The following is a 27,804-nucleotide window of genomic DNA, read 5'->3' as shown; positions in this document are numbered from 1 at the left end:
TAGTAAGTTTAACTTTATTATTAATTAGCTAATTAATTATAATATTTCATTACTTTAATTTTAATTAATTGAAAATTATTTATTTTTATGTTAAATAATTATTATTACTTTGATACTTTAATAATCATTTTTAATTTTAATTCTATAAAATAAATATTTTTGATATCAATTAGTTTTAGCTAATTATTTTAATTTTAATTAATTGTGTAATTAAGTAATTTGAAATAATTCTTATATTTTTAATATATAGTGGTAATTTTAAAATTAATTTCAATAATTAAGTTATTTAACAACAATATTAGTTAGCTAATTAATATGAAATTATGATAATTAATTTAAAATTATTTTTGTAACAAATCAATTTAGCAGTAATTGGAAAACTAATTTTTCTCTTATAATAATAATCCAATTTTAAATTTGAAAATCTTTAGTTCCTTAATTAATTATAAATTAATAAATTGTTTGATTATTTATAAGTTTGAAATTAAATAATTTCAATTACTTAGAATTTTATAAATTAATTTTAATTATAATAATTAATTAGTAAAAACTTTCATTAATTACAATTATAATTAATATGTGAATAATTATATTTTACAACAACAGTGCACTATACACGGTTAGTTAGAAACAGAATACGACACTTTTTCCAGAGAAACCATCGAGTCCCAAGGCACCTAACCAAGTTAGCTGAGAAAATGAACTAGCGAATGAAAGGATAATTCTTTCCCGCGCTACTTATTTAGCTAAACTTCAAAGAAAAGAGAAGTTTTCCGTTATGTGGTGTCGCCACAATGCCGAAAATTCCCAAACAAGGCGTGCAGAATTCAAAGGAAATTCCCATAATTCGACGCATCTGCGCTTAACCCATATAAATACTCACACACACTCACCTACAACTAATTATTAGTGTTGCACTGTCAACTTCTCTGTCTGTCTGTCTGTTTGTTTGTTTATTTGCCACAGCTACTTGAACTCGCTAACGCTTGGCTATTGCGTATCCTGTCGTAAGTGCTAAAAATACCCAACACCGCCAAAGTCAAATACCGAGCCCAGTGTGACGCGTTTATCGACAACTGCGTGTGTATGTGTGCGGCTGTGCGTCGCACTAACGCTGCGTGTGGATGCGCTAAACGGATTCCCGGAAGGACGCCGCTCGCTGCTCTTTATCATCACTTCATTGACCAAACACACACAAGCCTACTGAGCAGTCACTAGTTTACTAGTATATGTGAATATATATGAGCCATATGTTTGTAATTAAAGTGTCACGATGCCAGCCAAATGTAGGCAGACATCATAACTGTATGTATGTATGTACTAATACATATACGCTCATAATGAAGAGGCGAGCACAAATTATGAGGGTCAATAAACCGTGCAAATTAATTAATAAAATATGATAGTTTGCCGATGGCATTAATGACTGATTTCCATGGAAAAATAATTGTTGACATTCAATAACGGACATGTTGACGAGCTATGTTAACGGACATTTTGCAAAAAAGGAGGTTGAACATATGTATATTCAATAATTTTACATGCGTTTAATAAAAAATTATTTAAAAAAGGCAAGCTTAAATTTTTGTCAGTAAATAACTGGGTAAAAACACAAACTTATTAAAAAAAAATATTATTATTATTACTACAGGACGTCTTAAAAAGTATTTTGAATATTTTCTTTTGGCATTCAAACAACAAAAAGATTTCTTTTTTTCCACTAAACCAACAGCAACATGTTTAATACTTTAACTTAAAAAAATAATCAAAATTGCTTTCAAAATATTCAAGTTTCTTCATCACTTGCTAGCAGATGAGCAACACTAATCAATACGAAAGGTGTATGACTTTGCTAAATTATAAAAGTTGATGCCTAAATGTAGGCCACGTTTTTTTTTTTTTAATTTTACATTTCAGTATAGTAAGTTTGTCACGAAGCTTATAACTCCCAGAAAAAAATGTCGGAGACCCTATAAAAGACATACATGTGTCTATAACGTGTAATCCAAATAAAGGTACTTTTTCAATATCCTTTCTCTGACAGATCACGAGTGAGTCGTGTCAAGCTGTCATGTTATTTTTGTTTAGCATTGATTAGCATTCATCGTGGAAAGACTTAAGCTTGAGCAGCGTCTACAAATCGTACAACTTTACTATGAAAATTTACGATCTGTAAAGACCGTGTTTCGCGCGCTTCGCTCAACTTCGGGTCAACATAATCGGCCCACTGAGCGTACTATTCGCTACACAATACACCATCTTGAGACCTGGCATTCATTATTGGATAATATTCGACCGAATAGACCACGTCCGATACGAGGCGAAGAAAATATAGTAGCCGTAGCTGAGAGTGTACACGAAGACCATATAGAGTCGATTCGGCCCAGTTCAGACTGACGTATGGAGCGATTTCGAGCTTTTTACGTAAAAATCTTAAACTACACATACAAAATAAATAAAGCTTGTTCAAGCGACAATGCTACGCTTTATGGGCTCCTGAAAAGTTCCAAAAAGATCACATGTTTTCGAGCAAAATTTTATTTAGCAGACAAAACTAAATTTCCGCATTTGTGACAAAGAGCAACCTGAAGAGATCCAAAAGCTGCAATTTTATCCAAAGAAAAAAAACAGTTTCAAAAGGTTTGTGGGCTGGTGGAATCATCGGTCCATATTTCTTCAAAAATAATACCGGTGAGAACGTAACCGTCAATGACGAAAGTTATCGCGCCATGATAACCGGCTATTTTATGCCTGAAATTGAAGCTCGTGCTCGTGATCTCGGCGACATTTGGTTTCAAAAAGACGACACCACTTCCCACACATCGTGTCAATCAATGGATTTATTGAGAGAACTCTTCGGTGAGAAAGTAATTTCACGTTTTGGGCCTGTCGATTGGCCGCCAAGATCGTGTGATATCACACCGTTAGGCTTTTTCCTGTGAGTATATGTAAAGTCTGAAGTCTATGCGGACAATCTCGCTTCGATTCAGGCCTCGTGTCGTTCGCCAGTTATCAGAAATGCTCGAACGAGTCATTGAAAATTGGTCTCAACGGTTGAACCATCTGAGTCGTATCCACGGCCAACATTTGAAAAAGATAATCTTCAAAAAATAAATGCCAAGGAATGTTCTTTCGACTGATAAAAAACATTCCCCATTGAATTTGAAGTTTATGTGCTCCTTATTTAAAAAAAGTAGGGAACCTCGAATATGGATCCTTTAGTATATAAACAACATGACAAGCCGAGTCGATTTAGCCACGTTCATCTGAACGTTCTTTTGTATAAACACGAACTAGTCTAACTGTTTTTGACATATGGATCCAAAATTATGGACAGACCCTTTTTGGGGTCCTTTCCGGGATTTCTGTATAGCCGTCATATAAAATGAGCGATCAACTAACCTAGTATGGGAATTTTTTCTGTTCGGAAATATATCTTCACGAAACTAAATCATTGTCTTAAAGAGTGACGCAATCTCCAAAGAATTTTCTCAGATCGGACCACTATGGCATATAGCTGCCATACAAGCTGACCGATCAAAATCAAATTAGTGTTTGAATCTATTTTATCTGTGGAGTGTAAAAAATTAACATTTGAACTCACTGATTTGCGGTATCGTAGAAGCTCTATCCGGTTTGTCAACCGTCACCTCCTCGCCTACTACATAATGCTCATTGAAGAGGTCATGGGTCACCTGCTGAGTATGTGTTTCTGATTGCTGTGGTTTCGGCGTGGTTGCTTGTGCTATAATGTGTGGCTGTTGTTGTTGCTTTCTCAGTGGCGGTTGCTGTTGCTGCTGCTTTTGTTGCTTGAAGGGCATTTGTTGTTGTTGTTGTACACCACTCAACTGCTGTTGTGGCTTCATCAAATATTGCTGCAGCATTTGCTGCAACCACAACTGCTGCCGTTGTTGTTGTTGTTGCTTCGTTTGACGCCACTTTTGTAAACGCAACAAATCTGCTTCCAATTGAAATGTTTCACTCAAGCTGCCATAAGGCGCGTTCACATCTTGCAGATAATTCCATTCGCCCGCTTCAGCAGCGTCGCCACCGCCGCCGCCACCGTCAGTTAAATAGTCGTCGGAGGCTGGCAGTAGGTCAACAAGCGTTGACAGTTCGGCTTCGTGTAGGTTTTGTGTACGCGTCGGCGAACTATGTCCGGCCATTAGACGCATTGCATGCTGTTTGCTAGTGAGTAGCAGCAACAACAGCAACGTGATGAACAGTTTTGCAGGGGTGTAAGTGGACATTTTTGTGTTGGAAAGGGGTTGTGGTGAGAGGTTTGTTCGATTTACAGTGGTGAGTTAGAGTGACTCAATGGTAGTTTATTTCGAAGGCACTTATTTGCAAAGAAATTCGAGTAATTCAAGAAGTAAATATTTTAACTGTTTTTAGCAACAAATAATTTTAGCACAAAAATAAAATTAAAAAAAAAAAAAAAAAGTAAAAAAACCATTCACTGTTATGCTTTTGTTTCAATGTTTAATTAATTTTTATTTATTATTTTTTGCCCAAATAATTATTGTTTTATTTATTTGCAATTTTCATTAAGGTTTTTAATAATATTTTTTGTTTTTAATTAGTGTATGTTTTTATAATTTTAATAAATTAATTTCCAATTATTTTACAATTACTTATCAAAAATATTTTTTAATTTTTTTATAATTTTTGGTAATTTTTTTTAACTTTAATAACTTCAATATTTTTATTATAATATGTTTTAATAATTTTACTTAATTTAATTTATTTTTAAAATTTTTCTTAATTTATTTTAACTTTAACTTTTATATTTTGATACGTTTTAATGATTTTAATTAATTTATTTAATGTCTTAATTTTTTTTTATTTTTTTTAATTTTCTTAATTTTTAATACCTCCAATTTTTTTATTATAATATTTTTTAGTAATTTTAAATTTATTTATTTGATATTTTTTAATTTTTTTAAGTTTTTCATAATTTTCTTTAACTTTAATATTTTTATCTTAATAGTTTTAAATGATTTTAATTCATTTGTTTTATTTATCTTTTCATATTATCTACTTTATTTTTTTACTTTAATACGTTTTAATATGTTTTAATGATTTTAATTAATTTATTTAATGTTTTAATTTTTTTTTAATTTTTCTTAATTTTTTTAATTTATTTTAAATTTTTAATTTAATTTTTTTTTTATTTCATTTTTTTATTTTATTTTTTTAATTTTATTTTTTGTTTTATTTTTTTTTTTTTTTTAATTTATTTTATTTTTTTTTAATTTATTTTATTTTTTTAATTTTTTTTTTAATTTTTTTAATTTATTTTTTTTATTTTTTCTTAATTTATTTTATTTCTAGTTTTTTATTTTAATACGTTTAATGATTTTAATTAATTTATTTGATTTCTTTAATATTTTATTAATTTTCAATTTTTTTTTTAATTAATTTCATTTCTTGTGAAATTTAATTTAATAAAATTAATTTTTTTTTAATTTTAGTTCATTAAATTTCTTTAATTTATATTTAAATTAATTAAATTTTTTGTCAAATTTAATTTATTTTTTTAGTAATTTTAATAAATATATTAAGTTAATTTTTTCATATATGTATGTTCCACATAAATTTTTTGTTTTCTCATTTACATACATATGTATGTATGTATATGTATGTATTATATTTTTTATGATTTTTATAATTAATTACATATCTTTAGTCGCACTTTTTGACCAACTTTAGTTGTATTATATGTATAATCGTAATTTTTGTTAAAATTTAATTTTAGTTAATTTAATTTTTGTTTAATTTTAATTTTAATTAAATTAATTTTTATTAAAGTCTCATTAATTTCTTTTTAAATTTTTCTTTAGTAATATTAATATAAAATTCATTATATCATATGTGTTTCATTTATAACTTTTTTGGTATTTTAATTTATATTAATTAAATTTTTTATGATTTTTTTTAAACTAATTTCATATTTTTATTGACAATTTTTGCAAATTTTAATTTAATTTTTTTTTATATAATCGTAATTTTTATTAAATTTAAATTTTAGTTAATTAAATTTTTTTAATTTTTATTTTAATTAATTTAATTTTTTGTCAAATTTAACAATTTTTTTACTTTTTTAGTAATAAGTTCATTATATCATATATGTATGTTTTATTTAAAATATTTTTTGTATGCTAATTAATATGTATTATATTTTTTATGATTTTTTTAAATTAATTGCTTATCCTTATTCGCAATTTTTGCTAATTTTAGTTTTAACTATTTGTTTTAAATCGTAATTTTTGTTAAATTTTAATTTTAATTAATTTTCTTAATTTATTTTTTTCTGTTTTTTGTTGTAATATTAATAAATTAAATTTATGATGTTATTTTTCTCATTATATGTTTTTTATTTCTGTGTTGTATATAAAATATTTTTTTATAATTTTTAAATAATTTCATATTTTTATTCGCAATTTTTGTCCGATTTAATTTTAATTATTGTTTTTATATAATCGTAAGTTTATCAAATTATTATAATTTATTTCATTAAAATTTTTTGTAAATATAATTAAATATTTTTTTAAAATTTATTAATTATTTTTCTTTTTGATTAGTTCCAGATTCACACGCGCAATTTGACTTATTTATTCAATAATTTTTAATTTTATGTTTCTTATACAATAAAAACAAAAAATCACGAAATTTCGCACAAATCGACTACCGACCGATAAAACACACACACCTAAGTCTCACATCTTACCACGACGCACCGACAGCCCAGACTAATTGTCGCCAATGTTAACAAAGATGATGCAATTAGTGGCAGCGCTCATTATGCCAATAGCGCAGACACACACAACAAACTACAAGACACGCAACTATATGCATACATACGCACATACACATCTATAGAGCAGCATCCTTGCCAGCCACTAGCGCTGCAGTCACACGAAAATAAATTATGTAAGAAAAAAACGAAAACAAAAACAAAAAAAAAATAACCAGAAAAATTAAACAAACAATGTGAAGTGGCTCGCAGCTTCACTTCAAAGGCGCGCTTCCGTATGGCCGCCCACCGTGACATTCCCGGAATCACAAGGAACACCACGACGGCGTGCAACGACAGCAAGTAGCTAATATATATATAAATTATACATATGTACATATATGCATGTGTATTAGTGTGTAAGTGTTGCATAAAGGATGAATGGATTAACAGCTAAGCATGCAAGCCAGCGCACGCACGCACACTTGCATAGATAAGGTTGACACTTTAGCGTATGACATACTTTCACAAGGAGTCGGTCGCTCTCAATGTGAAATCCTTAGACTACGACGATGTCGCGCTCAGCAACGCCAGTGGCAACTCAATCGAAGTGTGTGACTGCAAGTAAAATGCTAATCGCCTGCTGTGGCATTAGATTAGTAGCTAGTACTTAACAAGTGTGTATGCACACATTCACACACACACACGCGCTCATACTCATATGAATATCCTGCGGCGCACATACTAATTGTGCGCTCGTTGAAGTCAAGTGTGTGCTGGCGAAAAGGAGTCAGCGCGCCGCCGTGCAGTAGGATAAGCAAGTTGTCGCTGTGGGAGAGACAGTGAGAGGTAGATGCAAGGCGACGCATAGATATGCCGTTACAAGGATTATGTAAGTTTAAATGTTTTTAGTGTTGTAGGAGAATTAGCGCTCAAATTTCCGCCTGTGATCAAATTGAGTTACGAAATAGAAAAATTAAATCTGAGCAAATATTTGAAATTTATATTAAAGAAGGAAGGAAGAGTTAAGTTCGGTTCTAGCCGTACATTTATACTCTTTAAATATTAAATAATTCGAGCAGCAGAGCTGAATAGAGTAGGTACAATCTCCGTCCTCCGATGCTATTAATGTAATTGGCCTCAACAACCGCGCCGGATTCGTTAAGAAAGCGAAGCAAATGGGTCTGGTAGTGAATGAGGACAAGACGAAATATCTCCTGTCATCAAACAAACAGTCATCGCATTCGCGACTTGGCTCCCACGTCACTATTAACAGTCATAATTTTGAAATCGTAAATAATTTCGTCTACCTCGGAACCAGTCTGCCTGGAAATCCAACGCAGGATAACTCTTGCCAACAGGTGCTACTTCGGACTGAGTAGGCAATTCAAAAGTGAAGTCCTCTCTCGACGAGCAAAGACCAAATCCTACAAGTCACTCCTCATCCCCGACCTGCAATACGAGTATAGTGCAGCGGCATAGGCGATGACAACAACTGATGAGTCGACGTTGCTAGTTTTCGAGAGAAAGGTTCTGCGAAAGATTTGATAGGCCTTTGTGCATTGGCAACGGTGAATATCGCATTCGATGGAACGATGAACTGTACGAGATATACGACGACATTGACATAGTTCAACGAATTAAGAGACAGCGGTTATGCTGGCTAGGTCATGTCGTCCGAATGGACGAAAAAGCTTTAGCTCTGAGAGTATTCGACGCAGTATTCGCCGGAGGAAGCAGAGGAAGACTGGCGCGCTGTTGAAAATTCGGCTTACGCATGTGTATGCCAATAAAGAAGAAGAATGGTGAGAAGCTACTTGAAAGACAGAGCCTTGCTTTGCTGTACCCCTGAAGGACCACGTCACTTAAAGGTGAGCTACTGCGAAGAGATCAATTCTCGGCCCAGATCTCTGGAACTTCTGCTATAACGGCATATGAAGCCTCGAAATGCCTGACGATACATACCTAGTCAGCTAAGAAGACGACACGGGGACTTAAACTTCCCTTAATCATAGAAAAACTTGAGCTGGTATTACCTATGTGTATGACTAGACTCTATGCTTACCAACTGAACACAAATCCAACTTATGAACAACATCGAAGAACTGACTCAGTATAAAAGAAAGCTGCTAATGTCGATCACACTATTGTCTTGTTCTACGGGAGAACATGCAATACAGAGTTATGGGCAGACTCAATGAAGAAAAGTAACCGACGCAAAGAAAGAAAAAGTGTATCACAAAGCTACACTAACGGTAGGATCGGCATACCGCATAGTTTCAGGCGTATCTGTAACGGTAGTAAACAGAAGCATGCCCATCGGCTTACTAGCATTTCAAGGAAAGAAAATGTAGACATTAAAGAAACAAGGAACAAATGCCATCAACACGAAAGAGAAAGTAAAGACTGACACCTTGGAAAATCGTTAGGAGCAAGAACGTCATTGCATATGGGCGGCTAGGCTGATCAAATATATCAAAGATTCCAATATCAAAAGTCCCACAGAAAACATGGCGAAGTGGATTATTATGAGTATACTCCACAGATGTTATCCGGGCACGGATAGACGAAGAGGCGTCACATACCCTATATACAACGACGCAAACCAGGACGGCGTCGAACACAATTATGTCAAATGCAAACGCAGGCAATCAGTGCTTCAAAACGAAGAAAACTGAAAGAACGTGAAGAATACTATAGAAAATGTTCTCTGGTTAATAAAGCGGGACTTCAGAAAAAAACGTAAGTTCTAAAGCGAGAAATATAGAACACCACCACGAAGAAAGCCCAAAGCAGTTCCATGGTGGACAACAGTTTTTAGTTAACTACAAATTGCACATACTGCTGTGGGCCAAACATTCATTAAATTGTGTTTGGGGAATCAAATTTCTGGTGCCGAAACGTTCAGAATGTTGGAAAAGACATACGGTGATAATTGTTTGTCGCAAGCAAGTGCTTTTGATTAATACATCGTACGATCTAAACGATCTTACAAGCATCGTTGGAATATTGGAAGTATCAGTGAAAACCATTTAAGAGATAATTTGGTCCTACGAAAAGTGAAGCACGTTTGCTTCCAAAAACTGTGAAACTATGCTTTCCGACTGCTTAAGACTCGGCAACAGACGATCAAACGGCCGAATATCGTGGCAAAGGTGAGCCGAACACGTTAAAGCAGGTCTTCTTCGATTATCGATATGACGTGCACTCCGTATTTCTTCCGTTCGGCCAAACTATCAACAGTGGATACTATTGGAGTGTTATGCGTCGTTTGCGCGAAGCTATACCTAAAAAGAGACCGGAACTATGGGCCGACAACTCTTGGTTTTTGCACCTTGATAAGGCAACGTCGCATACTGCACTGATTCTTCGTGAGTTTTTCACCAAACTTTCAATCAATATCGCGCCGTGACCACCGTATTAGCTTGAGTTATCTCCGTGTGATTTCTGGTTATTCAGAAAAGTCAAACAACCGTTCCACGGAAACCGTTTTGAGCCAATTGAAGACATTTAACGTGAAGCGCTACGCGCATTAAAGGTTATTCCGTAAATTGACTTTCACAACTGTTGCGAGAATCGGAAAAAATGTTTCGCAAAAGTGTATTGCGGCCCAAGGAATTACTTTGAGCGGGATGGCATAGGTTTTGAAGAATAAATTAATAATTTTAAAATTATTAACAAAGTCTCTTATTAGTTTTTGCTCATCTTAGTACAGTAAGAAGATGTGTTGACTGAACGCCAATTCCAAAATTTGTTTACAAAATTTCGTTCCGGCAATTTCGATCTTGCGGGTTACCTAATCTGGTAAATTTGGAAAGTTTCAATCACAATTCTTTATAAGATTTTGCATTGTGGGCCCCAAGTATTTGTTTTTTTTTACCACAAACAATCTGCTGAGGGCATCTGCCTTTGATAGAGTCGATGAGTTCACAACATCGTGGACATTCGTGAGTTCTAGGAAAATATTTTTCGACTATTACAACAACATACTAAAATATTTCATTTCTTTTTTGATGTCTTCTTTTGATTTTCGAAGCATTTTGGCTTTAAAATTTTGTTCACAAAAAATACTATAAATAATTTTTTTAAGTATCCGACACATAACCTAAAATTGTTGCAAGGTTTGTAAGCCAAAGCTCTTCTACGTTGCCTTCAAGCAACTACAACTCATATACTCGTACTTTGATAGTATTTACAAATTAATATTGATTTAAGGCAAAATTCTATCGCACTCACCTATTTGTGGCACGTCATACTGCCGCTGCCCTCGCGCCGTACGCAACATCAGCTGGCTGGCGATGGAGGAGTAACCGTTAGTCGCCGCCGCAGCAGCCGCTGCCGACATGCCATTGGCGGCACCGACGCCACCAACGCTGCCGGAGCGCTTATGGTTGGGATGCAAGAAAGAATCTTGCTTTTGTGACGGCGTCTGCTGTTTTTTGTGTTGTTGTTGTTGCTGCTGCTGCTGTGCCTTCAATTTGGCAGCAGCCTTTGATAAGCCCGTTGCTGGACTGGCATCATCAGCAGTGCTAACCTTGCCAACCTGTCTTGGCTCATCTGGTTCTTGCTGTTGTTGTTGTTGTCGTTGTTGTTGCTGCAGCTGATCACTCTTCATAGCCGCATCGCCGCTGGTTATTATAGGTGCGGAGGAACTTTGTTGTTGCGTTGCCAATGCGTTCAAAGCGCTTGACAATTTGTTATTGCTGTTATTGTTGTTGAGGTCATTGGTGCTGTCATTTAACGGTATATGTTTAGTGGCGGTGGCTTCTGAGTTGGCCAGCGACAGTTTGCTGTGGCGCTGTGGCTGCGCGCCGAAATGATGTAATTGTTGTTGTTTTAGTTGCTGGCCGAATATATTGCGTTGCCATTGCTGTAATTGACGTTGCTGTTGTTGTTGCTGCGAACGCTTACGCTGCCACTTCTGCTGCATGTTGTTGTTGTAGTCAACGCCGTAGCCACCGTTGCGGTGCTTAACGCCGCCGCTGAATGTATATTGCTGCTGTGGCTGCGTTGACTGTTGATGACGTGCTTGTTGTTGTTGTTGTTCGTACTGCTGCTGCTGCTTCTGCTGCTCGCGTGTCGGGTGTAACGCATGTTGGCGGTGGGCTTTCGTCTCGGCTTTGTCATGCGACTCCTTTTCGAATATTTCTTGCAAGGTGTGCGACGGACTATTCTCCAACTCTTCAAGCGTGCGATATGGATTCAACAGCAATGGAAAACCGTCATTCAGATGATGCGGACGACTATTGCCGCCGGCAATGCCATAACCCAAACCGTCATCACCCCACAAACTGCGATGCTCTGGCGGCAACAGCTCATCCAAATACTGATAGCTCTCTAAATCGGAGAGCACATCGTCCATCTCCGGTTCAGCTTCAATTAGCTCATCCAACTCATCGATGGGCTGCGGCTCCGCATACTCTTCACGTTCAGCTGGCTCGACTATACGACCATACTCATACTTCCTATGTGCACCGCTAGCCAAACGTGCTCTATCGTATTCACGCTGCTCCTCATCGACATACTCATCATCCTCCACGGCCGCCGGCTCTTTAACAACACTGCCATACAACGGACCACGTGTCTGTGGCAACAACAGCGACGTATAGTCGCTCTCCACATCGTCGACGGGACTCATTTGTATGCGACCGGTAATAATGGGACGTCCATGATGACCGGTACCACCGCCACTTGCCAGCGCTGTCTGCTTCGCCAGTCCGAGTAACATGAGACGTTCGCGTTCGAGCTGTGCTCTATCGGCTAATTCCTGTGACAAGCGGCCGGCATTACCCAACGGATTGACAGCGGAATTGCTAAGCGTACGCGAGCGCCCAATATCGCCACCACCGCCGCCGCCGCCGCCACTGCCACTACCGCTGCCGCCGGCATGCAGATGTTGTGCATGCTGATTGGCGGAGAGTATGTTCAGCATTTGATTTGTATTGACGGCGGCATTGAGCTGTGCGGCGCCGCTACCGCCATGACTCGTTGGCGCATTGACGCCGCCGCCGCCGCCGCCGACGCTACCCAAGCTCGCGCCATTGCTGTTGGCGCTTGGTCCATTCAAGTGTAGCGCATAAATGCCGGCTTGAATGAGCAGCACACAAACGATGGTCTGCACGAGCGAGTAGAACATTTTCTTTTTGTTGATGCGACGCAAACGCTCAAGTAGACGTGCTATTTTTGGGGATTTTCGCGTAACTACTTGCCGGGGATTATATATATATATAGATGACTAGGTGTTTGCAATTGTAGACGAAGTGGTTTCGGTCTGACAAAAGGTTGCTCTTTTTACTTTCTTTTTTTCTTGGTTTTTGGGAGGGATTTTAGTTTAAATGCCGCTTTGCTTGTTGTGTGGGAATCTCTAGCTAGTCTAACTAACGCGTAAGACTGTTTTTTGGCTTCGTTTTTGGGTATTATGATACTAGGGCGCGTACGTCGAAGTCTAAGCGGCCATACGCTTGCACACAAAAGTCTTCATTCTCTAACAGTCTTTCGGTTTTAATGGTTTATATGCAAGTGCTTTTGCTTGCCACCGTTGCACTCGTTAATTTCACTGTTGATTTGTGTTTTTTTTTTTGTTTTGTTTTTGGTTTTTTTGTTACTTTGTGTTTGTCAACTAGTGCTGGCCCTTATGCCGCCAATGAAACTCGTTAGTTTCCAGCAAAGGCAAAACGAGCTTTCTTATCGTGGCGTTTATGGCGTCTTGTCGCTGTCGGCGCCTATTCACCAACTTTTTCCGTTGTTTGCCGAAATTGTTGATTGCTGCCTTATGTTGCCTGCCGCTTTGTGTGCTTGCCGGCTTGCCGTGTGTGTAGTGCCCGCCTAGTCCCTGCTTTCGTACAGGACGTGTTTTTGATCTTTTGCCAAAAGTACGTTTCCGCTACTGTTGTGTGCCTGTGTGTGTGTGTGTGTTTCCTGCGCCTCGATTTCCTCTTACACGTTACACGTCTCGTTGCGTCGTTGATTTCTCTGTGATTTTGGTGTGTTTGTTGTGCAACTGGCTTTTATGTTCAACTGTTTCCGTTCGTTGCCTGATTTCTGTTGCCACAGTTGCCACTTGTTTTTTATTTTTATTTTTTTTTATGGTTTTCGCTACTTTTGCGCTGTGCGCTTTGTTTTCATCGCTGGCTATTATTTGTCGGTTTCGCCTTTCAGCGTTGGCTCAACTGCCAACGTTGTATAACACGCCGTTGAAATGGCAATTTCGCCGACTTCAATTGTCTGTTCGTTTGCGCTTGGCTCGCCAGTCGCGCATACACTCGTTGTTACTGTAATCCCTCAACCGATTACAATAATATTTGTGTTGTTTGTTTCTACGTTTGTGTTTAGGGTTTGGGGGGTCGTTGCTGCAATTCGCTTGTTTCTCGTAGACGTTCGTTCGTTCGCCCTTAGTATGCGGCCGGTTTCATTACCAACACCCCGTATTGGTTGTTTGTGTTGTTGTTTTTTTTTTTTTTATAGTTTTTTGGGCTCTATTGCAAACGCCTGCTCACTTGGCTCGCGCAACTAGACTTCAGTTAGTGTCTTCCGTCTGTCTGTTGCGCTGTCTGTCTGCCAGTATTTGCTCGTAGCGCTTTCGTGTTGTTTGTATAGTCGATTTTTTCTTTTCTTTTAGTCTATTTTATGGCCTTTTATTATTAGTTTTTCTTTTATTATTAGTTTTTATGTTCACTTGCTGGTTCGTCTTTTGCTAGCTTTTTCTAGCACGCAGCAATCTTGTTATATGTCAGTGGAGACAAAATCGATAATCGACTTGTTGGCCGGTTCGCGTTTACCGTTAGCAACTCCAGTTTGTCTCTGTCGCGTGTAACTGCGGCTATGCAGCTTATGTTGTTGGGGTCGTGTTTATATATGTATATATGTATGTAGATATATAGGGTTCTTTCTCTCGTCTTAGCGCTTTCGTGCGTTGTAGTTGTACTAACGCACACGCCTATAGCTTACGAGTTTTTGAGGAACTTAGTACAGCAAATTGCCTGTAGAGACGCTTCACTTAGTTTTTTTTCAGTTATAGTTTTCACTTATATCTTTTTCCACAAATTTTTCTGGCATATTTTTCATTTATATTTTCCAAGTTTATTTCTTTTTCATAAGTTTATCTGAAATATTTGTCAATTTTATTTTTCACCTTTGTTTTTTTGCAAAAATTTTTCGGAAAATTAGTTCACAGAGTATACATATGTATGTTATTTTTTCCACGTTTTTTTCGCAAAATTTTTTCTGGAACATTTTTCAATTTCCACGTTTATTTTTTTCGAAAAAAATTTTTGAAAAAAAAATTTTCGAAAAATTATTTAACATACATATATGTATTTTACATTTTTTTGGAAAATTTTTCAATTTTTATTTTTTTCACACACATTCTTTTAGAAAAAATTTACGAAAATTTTATTAAATTGTTCTGAAATATTTTTCAATTATATTTTCCACTTTTATTTTTTTCCATAAATTTTTCTGGAATATTTTTCAATTTCATTTTTCGGGTCTATTCTTTTTTTAATTATTTAACATACATTTGTATATTTAAAATTTTTCTGGAAAATTTTTCACATACATATGTTTTCCAGGTTTTTTTTAGCAAAATTTTTTGGAAAATTATTTCACATACATACATATGTATGTATGTATGTATATTGTAAATTTTTATAGAATATTTTTCAATTTTATTTTTCAAACATTTTTTTTCGAAAATTTTTTCTAAAAAATTTTTCGGAAAATTATTTTACATATATTTTAAATTTTTCTGAAATATTTTTCAATTTTATTTTCCAAACATTTTTTTTTCGAAAAATTTTAAGCCCTTTTGCTCTTTAAAAAAATTTTGTCAATTGTATAAGCGCTTATTGCTTCTTACGACTAAGTGTGCTATTTGCGTGACCATGGCTGTATATTTTGAATTTTTTTGGAATATTTTTCAATTATATTTTCCACGTTTATTTTCTTCGCAAAATATTTTTTTTATTTTTTTCACAGTTTTTTTTTTTTCAATTTTATTTTCTACGCATATTTTTTCTTCACTTTTTAATTAATCTTCACAGTTTTTAGTACCGTTATAATGTTTCGCTGTTGCTTTGAGGAACTATTCAGCCTTATCAGCGCTTATGTGCTTTGCTTTCGCACTTTACTCGTTGCTACCTATGCCCGATCGCTGCGCTAGCACTCGCCGTCTTACAAATTTATGCTGCTCACTTGCCTTTGTTTTTGTAGTTATCGTTTCAAGTCGTGCCTAAATGTTTAGTTTCGCCTTTGGCTACACACACTTCAATCTACGTCTCGTCTAACTTTAGCTTCCAACTAATTGCCTTTTCGTGTTCTATGGCAGTCGCTTTATTTTTGTTGTCTTCGTGCGATTGTTTTAGACTTCGTGTGCGTGTAGATGCTATGTATGTATGTATATATTAGCGTGGCACGACACGCACTACTCACACATGGACGACGTACAGATTTATTTTTAATCCGCTTACTTACTTTCACCACGCTTAAGCGTTGTTGTTGTGGCGAAAATCGAATTGCCACACGCAAACTGTTGCTTTTGTGTGTTTGTGTTGCGGCTATGAAAAGCTTTGCGCTGCTGATCCTTTGCGTTGTTGGCTCTATGTCACCACGCTTAGCTAACTCGCAGACTTTTGACCTCAGCGCCGTCGTTTATGTGGTTCAACTGGCTTGCGGAACACACGGGGATAGTGCTGCGCGGCTTTGAGCTCGAATTTATTAGTTTTCAGTGTGCGATTGCTGGCTATTTTCGGATTTTTCTGATTTTCGAACGCAGCTTCGTGTGTTTTCACTAAGCCGACGTTTTGTTGTTGTTGTCTGGATTTTTTTGAATACCGTTAATATCTGCACGTCTAAGGCTCAACGACTTTTAGTCACCACACTTCACTTTTTTTGGTTTTTTTTTTTGTTTTTTTCTTGCTTTTTTAGCACACTAACACACTCACTAGTTTTGCTTTTCTTTTCGTTACTTTTATTTGCTTTCTTTGCTTGGCTTTCCTTTTAATATTTCACCAAAGCTACGCAGTAAAGTCTCGCGACTTATATTGCCTTTCCGCCAATTTAGTTGCCACTTGGTTTTTTTTTGTTGCCACTAAAATTGCCAAACCACTGCGACACTGTGGCACACCGTCGCCGCGCCCACTGCTCGCTCGCTGTGCGCGCGTGTGTGTGTGTGCGCCCTGACTTACAGCGCTTTTAGGTCGACTGCCTGGCTGGCTGGTAGGCTATTTTTAGCTTTATTCTCGCATATATATTTTATATGCTTTTCACGTTTTCTTTTATTCTGTTGCGTGTCTTCGGCTCCTGGGCAGCCTGTGTAGTGGTGTATGCGCACGCGTTCTCTGTATATGCGTTTGTGTGTGTGTGGGTGTGTGTAAGTGTGGCTATGCTGCTAGTTAGGATCTTCTTTCACCTGTCGCTTGCTGCTTACAGACAATTTCTCTACACCCCTTAACCGTACTGTCTTGCTGCTGCAGTTGCTTCACTTGCCGCACTTGCTTCACTTGTGTCTTACTTGCCTTGGCTTTTGTCCTTTCTTTGCTTCTTTTCCTCACTGCTGCTGGTATGGCGTCGCCTTGCTTTTGCTGTGCACTGAATTCGAGTTTGCAGTGGTAATTTGCCTCCTTTCGTTCGCACAATCACGCTCACTGCTGGCGCTGTCTGTCTGGCTGTGTGTCCGTCTGTATTTCGCCTTGCTGTCTGTCTGTCTGTCCACTTGTCAAGTTGCTTGTGCGCTGCTTGAGACTTGACGCGCTTGTAGACTGCCTACTCCTACCTGCGCTCACTGTTATCCTTATGTCGCGTTTTTGTTGTTGTTGTTGTTGTTGTTAAGTGTCGAACTCACTTTTTCACTTAGCTTTCTTGTTTTGTTGCAATTTTCCTTTTCTTTGCACTTTATTTCGAAATCTTCTATTTTTGGTTCTTTGCACTTTGTTTTTGTTGCGCACTTATCAGCTGAAAACCGAGCTGCGAGCTCCAGCACTTCCTGCTTATGATGACAACGCAGTATTGCAAGTTTTCGGTTGGTGGAAAATTTTTCTGCGCCTGTCACTACTGCGTTTGTTTTCAGAGTTGTGTTGAACTTTGTTCGGAGTTCCGTCACTTTTGTTTCTTCATTTATTTATAACACTTATCACTGTTCTTTGATATCTCTGTGTCCGTCGCACTTTGGTAAGCACTTGCAGTTATCTGGAATAACAGATTATTTAGAAAAAAAATATTTTCTTTTGAAAACTTAAGGGAAGTGGTTGGGTGAATTATCGTATTTCGGAGTTTTAAGTTTCGGCTATTAACGGTATATTGATATTTTGGCGAGGTATCCATGTTAGTGCAACGATGTTGGTTTTTAAAACTTCTTCTTAATATTTATATATTATTTTTGAGGGTTTTAAGCATTTATTTTTTTAATTATTTTAATTTTTTTCATTAATTTAAATTTTTTAATTATTTTAATTTTTTTATTTTTCTATATTTTTTAATTTTATTTTTCTCAATTAAAATTTTTTTAACTTCTTTTTTAAATTATATTCTTTAATATTTATAAATTTTTTTCCATAATTTTTTATTTAATTTTATAATCTTATAATATTTAAAAATTTTTTAAATTATATTAATTTTGATGTAATTTTTTTAATTTTAATTTTTTTATTATTTTTTAAAACTTCTTCTTAATATTTATATATTGTTTTTTAGGGTTTTAAGCATTTATTATTTTTTAAAATATTTAATTTTTTTTTAATTTTTTGCTTAAATTTTTCTATATTTTTTAATTTTATTTTTCGCAATTAGAATTTTTTTAACTTCTTTTTTAAATTATATTTTTTTAATATTTATAAACTTTTTTTAATAATTATTTTTTTAATTTTATAATCTTATATTTTTAAATTCTTTTAAATTATATTAGTTTTTTTTTAATTTTTTAATTATAATTTTTTTTAATTTTTTAATTATAATTTTTTTAATATTTATAATTTTTTTACATTCATTCGTCTTAATTTTTCAATATTTTTTAACATTTTTAATTTTTAACTGTTTTTTAGTTTTTCTTTTAATTTGGTTTTTCTTAATTATTAATTTTTTTTTTAAATTTCTAATATTTTTATATTTAATATTAATTTTTTTTTCGTTTTTTAATATTTAAATTTATTATTTTTTTTTAATTTTTGTTTTAACTTTTGAAAATTAATTTTAATTTTTTTTTTAATTTAATTTTTCATTTTCGTTTTTAATTTTATAATTTTATTTATTTTATTATTTTTAAAATTTTTAATTTATATTTATGTATTAATTTTTTTTTGTTATTTTTATGTTTAATTTTTTTATAAGATAATCCGTGGCAGTTCACAGCAAAGCAAATGAAAGCCCTTTGCACTAAACCAAAAAAAAAGTAAAAATAATTAAGATATGGAAATCATTACCAAACATAAGAAACGTTTTCCTAAGCTATAAAAAAAATATTTATCGATTCAGTTTAACTGAACCAGTCCTGGTCAAATTTGATCTGAGTGCATTGACTAAGCAAGCATGAAGAAAACTAAAACCAAATGTTTAGAGTACACACCACTCAAACCCAAAAAAACCTAAGCTTTCCGACTGCGAGCAGGCTTCGCGGTATGTTAGGTTTATTTATAGCAAATATATTTAAATATTATAAAATATTTGTTCTGATATTTTACATTAACCCTGACTCATGGTCATGAGTCATTTCTCAAACTTCAAAATATATAATAAAAATTTTTGTTGCAAGTTTAGATTAAGTTATATTTGTTTAAGTTACTTTAGACTAAGTTCATCCGTAAGCACCGAGAAATGGACACACTTGGATAGGTAGGACTGCATTTCTTTTGCGATGCCAGAAAAACCTTAAAATTGAAACTCTAGTGTTGACAAAGCCTCTTGAACCCCCCACAAGTTTTCTGAGTTGATAAGTTATTTAGAAAAATATATAATAAGCGACATAATTGAAACCCTGGACTTTGAAAATAAAGCTTAATTTATTGATAACCACTTTAAAGTTTGCCTTGAAGTTGTAATATTGCACACGAAAATTAAAAGCCGTAGTTTCGAGGAACTTAAAAACCATAACAAATCATAAAAAAGCCCTTAATAAGATAAATCAGGGAGTTCACGAAAAATTTTAAGATCTTTTATATGACGAAAAACTCTTCAGTACTTAAGTAGATATTACTGACATTGCAGAGCTAACTTGATTTTTTTTTATTTATTTGGAAATATTAGAAACAAAAATCTCGTATCAAAACAATGGACTATGTCTAACTCAAAGTTTTTAGTTATTTGAGGATTCTAAGGGAGCGAATAGCACAAACAACTGGTATAAAAGCAATAGACTATAACTATAGAGTTCACTTCTGGAACAAAATTAATTTTTTTTTGCTATTTGGAAATTCTAGACGATTATGGCTTAATTTCATATTAAATATTAAATATCTTAGTATTAGTTTAGTTTTGAATAAAAACTATGTAAAACTTAGTTTTTACAAGAAGTGAGCTAGATATAAAAGTATTGCACCACGACCTTAGGTCTATTGTGCCAATATGAGCTATTAAGTTGTATTGCCTTGGTACAACTTTTATACCAATATTGAATATAAACGTTTTCTCTAATAATATCTAAATAATATTCTAGCCTCTAAGCCTGTAGCATGACGAACAGAACAAGCAACTGGTATAAAAGTAAGCGACTGGGTTAAGCAAATGCTTAAGAAGTAGAAGATTGTTATCTTGTATCCCTATATTTTACAAGTGAGAAATTTTCCATTAAAGTCGAGCCAAAAAGTAGCGAATCGAAGATGTCTGTGCACAAAAAAAAATCAGATCAACAGTTGTCGCAAATCAAAATAATTTAAGCAGTGGACTTAATTATGCTTATCCGCATTGTGCCCTGAACAGGGTATATTAAGCTTGCCACCATGCTTGTAGCATGCAAAAGGAAATGCCAGAGACTCTTTAAAGCATGAACAGCGTAACGAGCTGTGTCGAGTTAGCTGTATAAGTTTGTCTGTTCGTCCGTCGGTACATATACAAACTTGTACCGCCGCAGTTTTTGAAATAAAGGCGCTGCTCATGTTAGGCAACGGCCGATATCGACGCAGTATAGCATCTAGCTACCAATCAAACTGATTGATCGAATTGAAGTGCTTGTATGGAAAACCTTTTCATTTTATGAGCTATCTTCATGAAATTTGGCATGGGTTACTGTCCAAAACAACAGTGTTCACGCCGAAGAAATTGCTCAAATCGAGTAAGGCTTCATGCTGCAATTATCATACAAACTTTATGATCAAAGTGCTTAGAAGGAAAGTTTTTTGCTACTTGGAAAACAGAAAATTTGCTTTGAAATAAAATTGCTTTATACTGTTTCAGAAAAATGTACATTCTGCAATTATTTTCAAACATTTTTTCCTTACGTTTGATGTTTAGAATCGAGTATTAAGTAATTGCTTGAATTATTGAAATATGAGACCTATTGCTCTTTTGAACCTCATTGGGTATTTAAGTATTTTTTTGCTAAGAACTTGGCATAAAATTGACATGTATTTAATAATATTCAACTAAACAGTTATACTACAAAATTCTGAGTGTCCGGAACTTTAAATTTTCTAGCGCTAACTACACTAGTTGCGAAACATTTTGCGAATTTTGCGACTGTGATGTTAGAGGCTGTTTCTTGCTCATTTTGAGTTACTAAAACCGAAAATGATAATACAAATTTCGTAATACGTAAAATATTTGGTGTTCTAGTCAAGGTTTGTAGAGGTCAAACGCCCACTATTTACTAAGGTGGCAAAAATAGCTGTACTTAATGGAAAATTAACTCAAGTCTGTAAGAGGGCACCTCAAATACTCCACATATCGCTCAGCTAATGAGTTGCAAATTTTTCCATCAGATTTATTGAGTTCTACACTATATATAGTATATACATCTATACACATTATTATTACTATAAACTAAATTATTGCTTATCACGATGAATTTTGCTTTTGCTGCGAACTGTGTTGTGGCGAATTTCGATTTTTATATCAACATTTTCGCAATTATTTCAATACACATCACTGTCGTAGTGCTAGTAGCCAGTAATCCGCAAGTTTATTATTATTTTGTTTTATTTTCATATATTTTTAAACACATTTCACCACTAAATTCACATAATTTGCCATTAACTGCCAAGCAATTCTTTTGTCTGTGTTTGCGGCTTATTTCGAAAACTTTCACATTTATTGTTATGTTTACTCTTAGCAAGTTTTCCAAGCGCAATACACTTGGCAGCGCGCTTTCGCACAAAAATTGCAGTAATATTATTTTTCTATGCACTAAATATTTTTTTTATTAATTCATTTTTTTTGTTTTAATATTTATTACTGTTTTTTTTTTTATTTTTTATTTAATATTGTTTTTTTCATTTTTTACTTATAATTTTTAAATTATTTACTATTTAAAAATTTTTTATTTAATTAAATTATTTTTTATTTTTTTTTATTTAGTATTATTATTTTTTTATTTAACTACTAATTTTTTTATTTATAACATTTTTTTGTTATTTTATTTATTTATATTCTTTTATTTATTATTGTTTTTTTTATTTTTTACTTATAATTTTTAAATTATTTACTATTTAAAATTTTTTTATTTACTTATATTATTTTTTTAATTTTTTTGTTTTTTTATTTAGTATTATAATTTTTTTATTTAATTACCAATTTTTTTTATTAATAAATTTTTTTGTTTTTCATTTATTTTTATTTTTTTTTATTTATTATTTTTTTTATTTTTTATTTATAATTTTTAAATTGTTTACTATTTAAAAATTTTGTATTTACTTAAGTTATTTTTTAATTTTTTCGTTTTTTTTTATTTAGTATTATTATTTTTTTATTTAATTACTAATTTTTTTTATTAATAATTTTTTTTGTTTTTTTATGTATTATTGTTTTTTTTTATTTTTTCTGTTTTTAATAATTTTTTTTTTTTATGTTATATTATATTTTTTATTTATTTAATTTTTTTATTTAGTGTTATTATTTTTTTATTTAATTACCATTTTAAATTTTTTATTAGCTTATTTCTGTTTTTTAATATATGTTTTATTTTAAATGAATATTTTATTTAATATTTTTTATTTATTTAACTATCTTTGGTATTTCATTACTATTTTTTATAACGCTTTTATTTATTTAATTATTATTTCACTTTTTAATTGTTATATATTTATTTTTCTAATGCAGTAAAAAATGTTTCTTATTTATTTAATTTTTATTTATTTATTAATATTAATTTCAAAGTTGATTTTTTTTTTTGTTTGGCATATTTTTTAATTTTATTTATTATTTTTGTTTTAATTATTACTTAATATTTTATTTACTATTTTTTTTAATTATTACTTAATGTTTTCTATAAATTTAATTTTTTTGTTTGATATTTAATTACATTTTTAATATAATTTCGCGTATTAATTGTTAATTATTTGTTTATTTTAATTTTTGTAGTATTTACTAATTATTTAATTTTTAGTACTATTTATTTTTTATTTTAACTTATTTTCTTTTGAACTTAATACTTTATGCATTTTTCTCCTTAAGTTGCGCTTGTTTTTGTTTCGGGCATTAAGTTTGCCGTTTCCTTGCGCTTGCACTTTCAATCGCGTACTGACTGCCTTCACCGCTGCACAAACACTTTTATATATCACAATAGCAGTAACTGTTATGCGAAACGCTGCATATTTGTTATTGCATGACGAGCATCAAACAAATTTTTTTTCTCAAAATTCACGTTAAATTTTTGAATTTTCAAAGCATAACGCAAGCACAAAACTTAAAAACAATTTTAATCACAATATTTAATTTGATTTACTAAAATTATTTTTTTTTGGTTTTTGCTTTTCGGCCAATTCGCTCTCAATGGCTTATACGCACTGCTTATTTCGTCACTGTGAGCAGTCACAGCCAAGTTTGCCAAATTCATTCACAAAAAAATTTTTCAATAAAAATTATAATTTTTCACACTTACACACAAAACCTTAAAAGCAGCACTTTGCACTTTCGTTGTGCCGTTATGTTTAAGTTTTTGTTGTGCACCTGCCGCGAAGTTGTACTTTAGTTTTTCACTTAAAATTTTCAGCTGGAAAAATCTCACTGCACTTTTGTGTAAAGGCTGAGTAGTGAAATGTTGTCCTTCTTAACGTTAGCAGCGACAAGCGAGGACTTGTCATGTGTTCTTAGCAGGAATCGCCTGTTTGTCTACTAAACGTTTGGCTGAGCCGTTGCCTGCGCTAAGGTTGGCCCGTTGGCTGGCTGTTTGTGTATTAGCGGCGTCCGACATCCGCTTTGCCTTCTTGCCTTCTTTGCGCTGTGCTGCGCCTCTCTACATTCGATTCGTTTGGTGCTCGTCGTCGGAGTCGTTGTAGTCGTTATTTTTCTCGTGCCACATATAGTGTGTAGTGTTGGTTGTGCCGAAAGCTATTCGCTGCTGTCGCGTTTTTGTTCCGTTTCACACAACAATTGCTCTTGCTGCCGCGCGTCGCAATTGTTGGTTGGGTTTGTCAACGGTGTTGCGCGCTTTAAGCGCCTACGGTCCGTTTCGGAGACTTACAGCTATTGTGCGCCGCGTTGTTGTTGCCAACTCTGTTGTTATGTTTCGTGTGTTTCTTTATCGTCGTGTTCCACAGACTTTGGCGTCCCTACTTGGTCGGACTGAATTTCTGCAGCTACTGTTGCTGCTGCTGCTGCTTTGGTACGGTCGCCAGTGTCGTCAGTAAGGCAAACTCTTGTTGTTGCACTGTCGGTTGTTGTTGTTTGTTGGCATCAACTCTCTTTTGCACTGTCGTCGCACCGTTGCGTACTTAATTTGTTTCGCCGTCCGCTACAACTCGCGTATGCCACACTCGAACGGTTCGTTCACGTTTGTGCGCTGAGCGCTCCGTAGCCGCTCACAGAACCCTACGTCAACCACTTGTTTTGAAAGTAATCGCTTTCGCCCTCCCGGTTGCCCGGCTTTCACAACGCTGTGACGCTGTCGTCCGTCGTCTCTCCACATGTTTTCGTTCGATTTGCAGTTTTGTAGAATGCTTGTGTAGAGTTTCCTTTTTGCCTTTGGTCTCGTGTGCATGTCACCTTCCGCCCACCTGCCGCAGTCGCAGAGCTTTAGCTTCGGCGCAGCACTTCGTCGGCATAGCCGTCATCAGTCATTCAGCTGGTTTGGTCGTATGCTCACTTTCGTGTTGCTTCGTGTGCCGGTTGAAAGGCATAACAAGTGCGTATGGAAGGCAATAACCACAGTAGCACACAACAACATCAACTCAAAGTGACAACAACAACAGCACCATTGTTTGGTTGTCAGTACGTGAGTAGGTAGTTTCTTCCTGTACGAGCTTGTTACCCCCATCACCACCAAAGGAGCCGAGCTCCGTCATCCGCGCGCATACTTTAAGCGCCAACGTTGTGGGTGTAAACGAGCGCTCAGTAAACAGTGAGTCACAGAGAGTCCGCTCATATGAAGCTATAAGTTCTCCGATTTATTTGGATTTTATCACACCTCATATCGATGCTGTGCGCCAAAATGAGTTTGTAACTCTCAAAAGAAGCGTCTGCTTGTCTGCGTTGGACACAAAGGCGTTTACAATTTTCAGAGCGCAAACGAAGTTATTTATTTCGACAAACATATGAGAAAGAGCGTCAGTAAAGGTAGCTCAATCTTAGATAAAAACCGTGTGAAAGCAAAGTCTAGATTTTAACTGTCGGCAAAGTAAGAAATGTGTAGAAGAGAACTGGTTTTTCTCTCATATGAGTAATGTATAGATGATCCTACAAATTTGCAACCGTCTTCCAAAATATTCCTAGCACCTTGGCATATTCTGACACTGCAAGATCTTTAGGTGGTGAATTTGGCTTGGGAGACGATAAGTCCTCTGTGGCTAGAAAAGTTTGACTATGAAGAACTGGAAGCATTATTCAATAAACATTGTTGTCAAACACAAGAAAAGATCGCAAAATCTTTGAGTGTCACTCAGGGCAATTCACAATGTTTAAAAACAACCGGATACAATTAAGACTAGAAAATCAGGTGCCATATCACTTGGACGTTAAAAGACGACTTTTCGTGTCAGAACTGCTGTTGAACGCTACAAAAACGCTTAAAAGCTATTTGAAAAATAGCAGCTGGGAATTCTGACCCACACGCTTCATAGTCCAGACCTTGCATCTTCTAACTGTCATTTGTTTCAGTCGATGGAGAACGTTCTTACTGGAATAAGGTACTCATCAGATCGATTTATTAAAAATTGGCTTCATTCATTCTTGGTCGCCAAGCCGGCGGAATTCTTGAGGGATGGAATCCATTAATTGACAGAAATATGGGTAAATGTTAAAGCTTTAAGCTGACAATGTTTTGCGGTTAGCTAATCCCCGCTTGGGTGGTAAAGTGCAGCTTGCTTGTCTAAAAGTAGATTCAGAAAACGTGCTGTTTCGACGGGGTCGGACCTTAGGTTAAAGGATATATTAGATGAGTGGAGTTTGTTGTTCTTGCAAAGTGGTAGTTAGAGTCATGCGGAGACTCGTTCCATTTAAATGTCGGAATCGATACGTTAGCAGGTTAAACTCCTACCTATCCAGAACGAAATTGCATAAGGTTTATACGAGATTCCTCCGATCGCTCGATCTCTTCGTCTGAAATGGGTGGTGGTTTGACTCCAAGTTCGCCATTCACTGAGAGGGTGTCGGTGAAGTTGTTAGTAGATCCACTGTGAATAGCGATCTGTGCGTGTCTGAAGTGAGTTGCGCCCAAAGTGTAGTCGGCTTACTAGACATGGAAAGACCCCTTCATGTTCTTACGAGGCGGCTCCGCTTCAAGCAGACGACTGTAGGTAGGGTTTCAGTGAAAACCATGCTTGATGAGAAGTTCGTTATGTTTCTTAATCGGATGTATCGGATCTCGGGTGTAAGTATTCGGCCGGAGTGATCGAGTGACATCCTGTTATAGTCCAAAGTGCAGTGTTCTGCACGTTTAAAGCTTCTTCGTCTGCGTTTCCCTATATCCAGCGACCATATCACTGCGGCGTAGTTCAAGACCAGCCGGCCGATTGCGCCGTATGTTTCCAACAACTATTCTTTGTCTATTCCACTTGAGCCTTCTGCTAGCCACTTGAGGATTTTGTAGCGGCTTTGTACTTTGAAATTATCGCGTACAGTTATGATAACTAAAAGGTCAGTATTATTAACAGTCAGAACTTTAATGTTACCATCTGTAATGTTAAGGTCCAGTCTATAATCCTTAATCCAGTTCGTGAATATGAACACGGTGAACCCTTGCGGATAAGAAGAGAGAATGATCTGAGAGATTTCCGTTTACTTAGCACATCCCATGGATTCCAAAGCTCGTCGTCGAGAAGCTAAGGATCTTGAACTACTGATTGAAAGGAATTGAAACCTCGGACCCTGACAAAGTCGGTTAAAGCCTTGAATTTTCACTTATTTTCGAATATTAGTTGAAGATTTCTAAGCTATTCGTTAGATTTTGAAGTTAACTTCGATTTTGTGGCGAACATCGCGTTTGATGGAACGATGAGCTGTATAAGATATACGATGACATTGACATAGTTCACCGGATTAAGAGGCAACGACTACGCTGGCTAGGTCATATCAACCGAATAGATGAAAGCACTCCAGCTCTGAAAGTATTCGACCCAATAACCGCAGGGGGAAACAGAGGAAGAGGAGGACCTCCACTCCGTTGGGAAGAACAGATGGAGAAGGACCGGACACTTGGAATCTCCAACTGGCGCCTAAAAGCGAAGAGGAAGAACGACAGTGTCTACGCCAATAAAAAAGATGAAGATATTCGCGTTTTCGGATCCACGGTAAATCGATCGTTGGTCGTAGTCTTCTGACTTAGCGGTGGTGGTGGTCAATCAAAAAAAATTATAATTAATCTAAAAAAATATCTATAAATAAAGAATATATATTTTTTTAATCTCATTATTTGACATAAACAACTTCAACTCAAACGACATACATACAACCCTGTCACAAACTGTTCGACAAATGCCGGCTTAACGCAAATA

The 27,804-nt window shown here is 34.8% G+C and overlaps 1 protein-coding gene across 5 annotated transcripts in view; it reads right to left on the bottom strand.

Annotated features, from left to right (window-relative positions):
• Positions 1-24,822, bottom strand: part of LOC126756676 (homeotic protein female sterile) — a 154,516-nt gene extending 129,694 nt beyond the window's left edge. The window contains exons 1-3 of one of the 5 annotated variants that reach the window (XM_050469915.1): positions 23,308-24,822; positions 15,594-17,920; positions 10,973-14,838 (exon numbers count right to left, since the gene is read on the bottom strand). In XM_050469915.1, coding sequence (XP_050325872.1) covers positions 10,973-12,872 — 1,900 coding nt within the window. In that variant the 5' untranslated portion in view covers positions 12,873-14,838; positions 15,594-17,920; positions 23,308-24,822. The remainder of the gene's footprint in view (positions 1-10,972; positions 14,839-15,593; positions 17,921-23,307) is intronic. The other 4 variants (XM_050469916.1, XM_050469917.1, XM_050469919.1 and 1 more) reach the window with 4 other exon arrangements.
• Positions 24,823-27,804: the final 2,982 nt, after the last annotated feature.

The sequence above is a fragment of the Bactrocera neohumeralis genome, chromosome 4 (genome assembly GCF_024586455.1).
Source record: "Bactrocera neohumeralis isolate Rockhampton chromosome 4, APGP_CSIRO_Bneo_wtdbg2-racon-allhic-juicebox.fasta_v2, whole genome shotgun sequence".
Taxonomy (NCBI): domain Eukaryota; kingdom Metazoa; phylum Arthropoda; class Insecta; order Diptera; family Tephritidae; genus Bactrocera; species Bactrocera neohumeralis.
The sequence above is the reverse complement of the archived record's forward strand: the minus strand, read 5'-3'. Positions and strand labels throughout refer to the sequence as shown.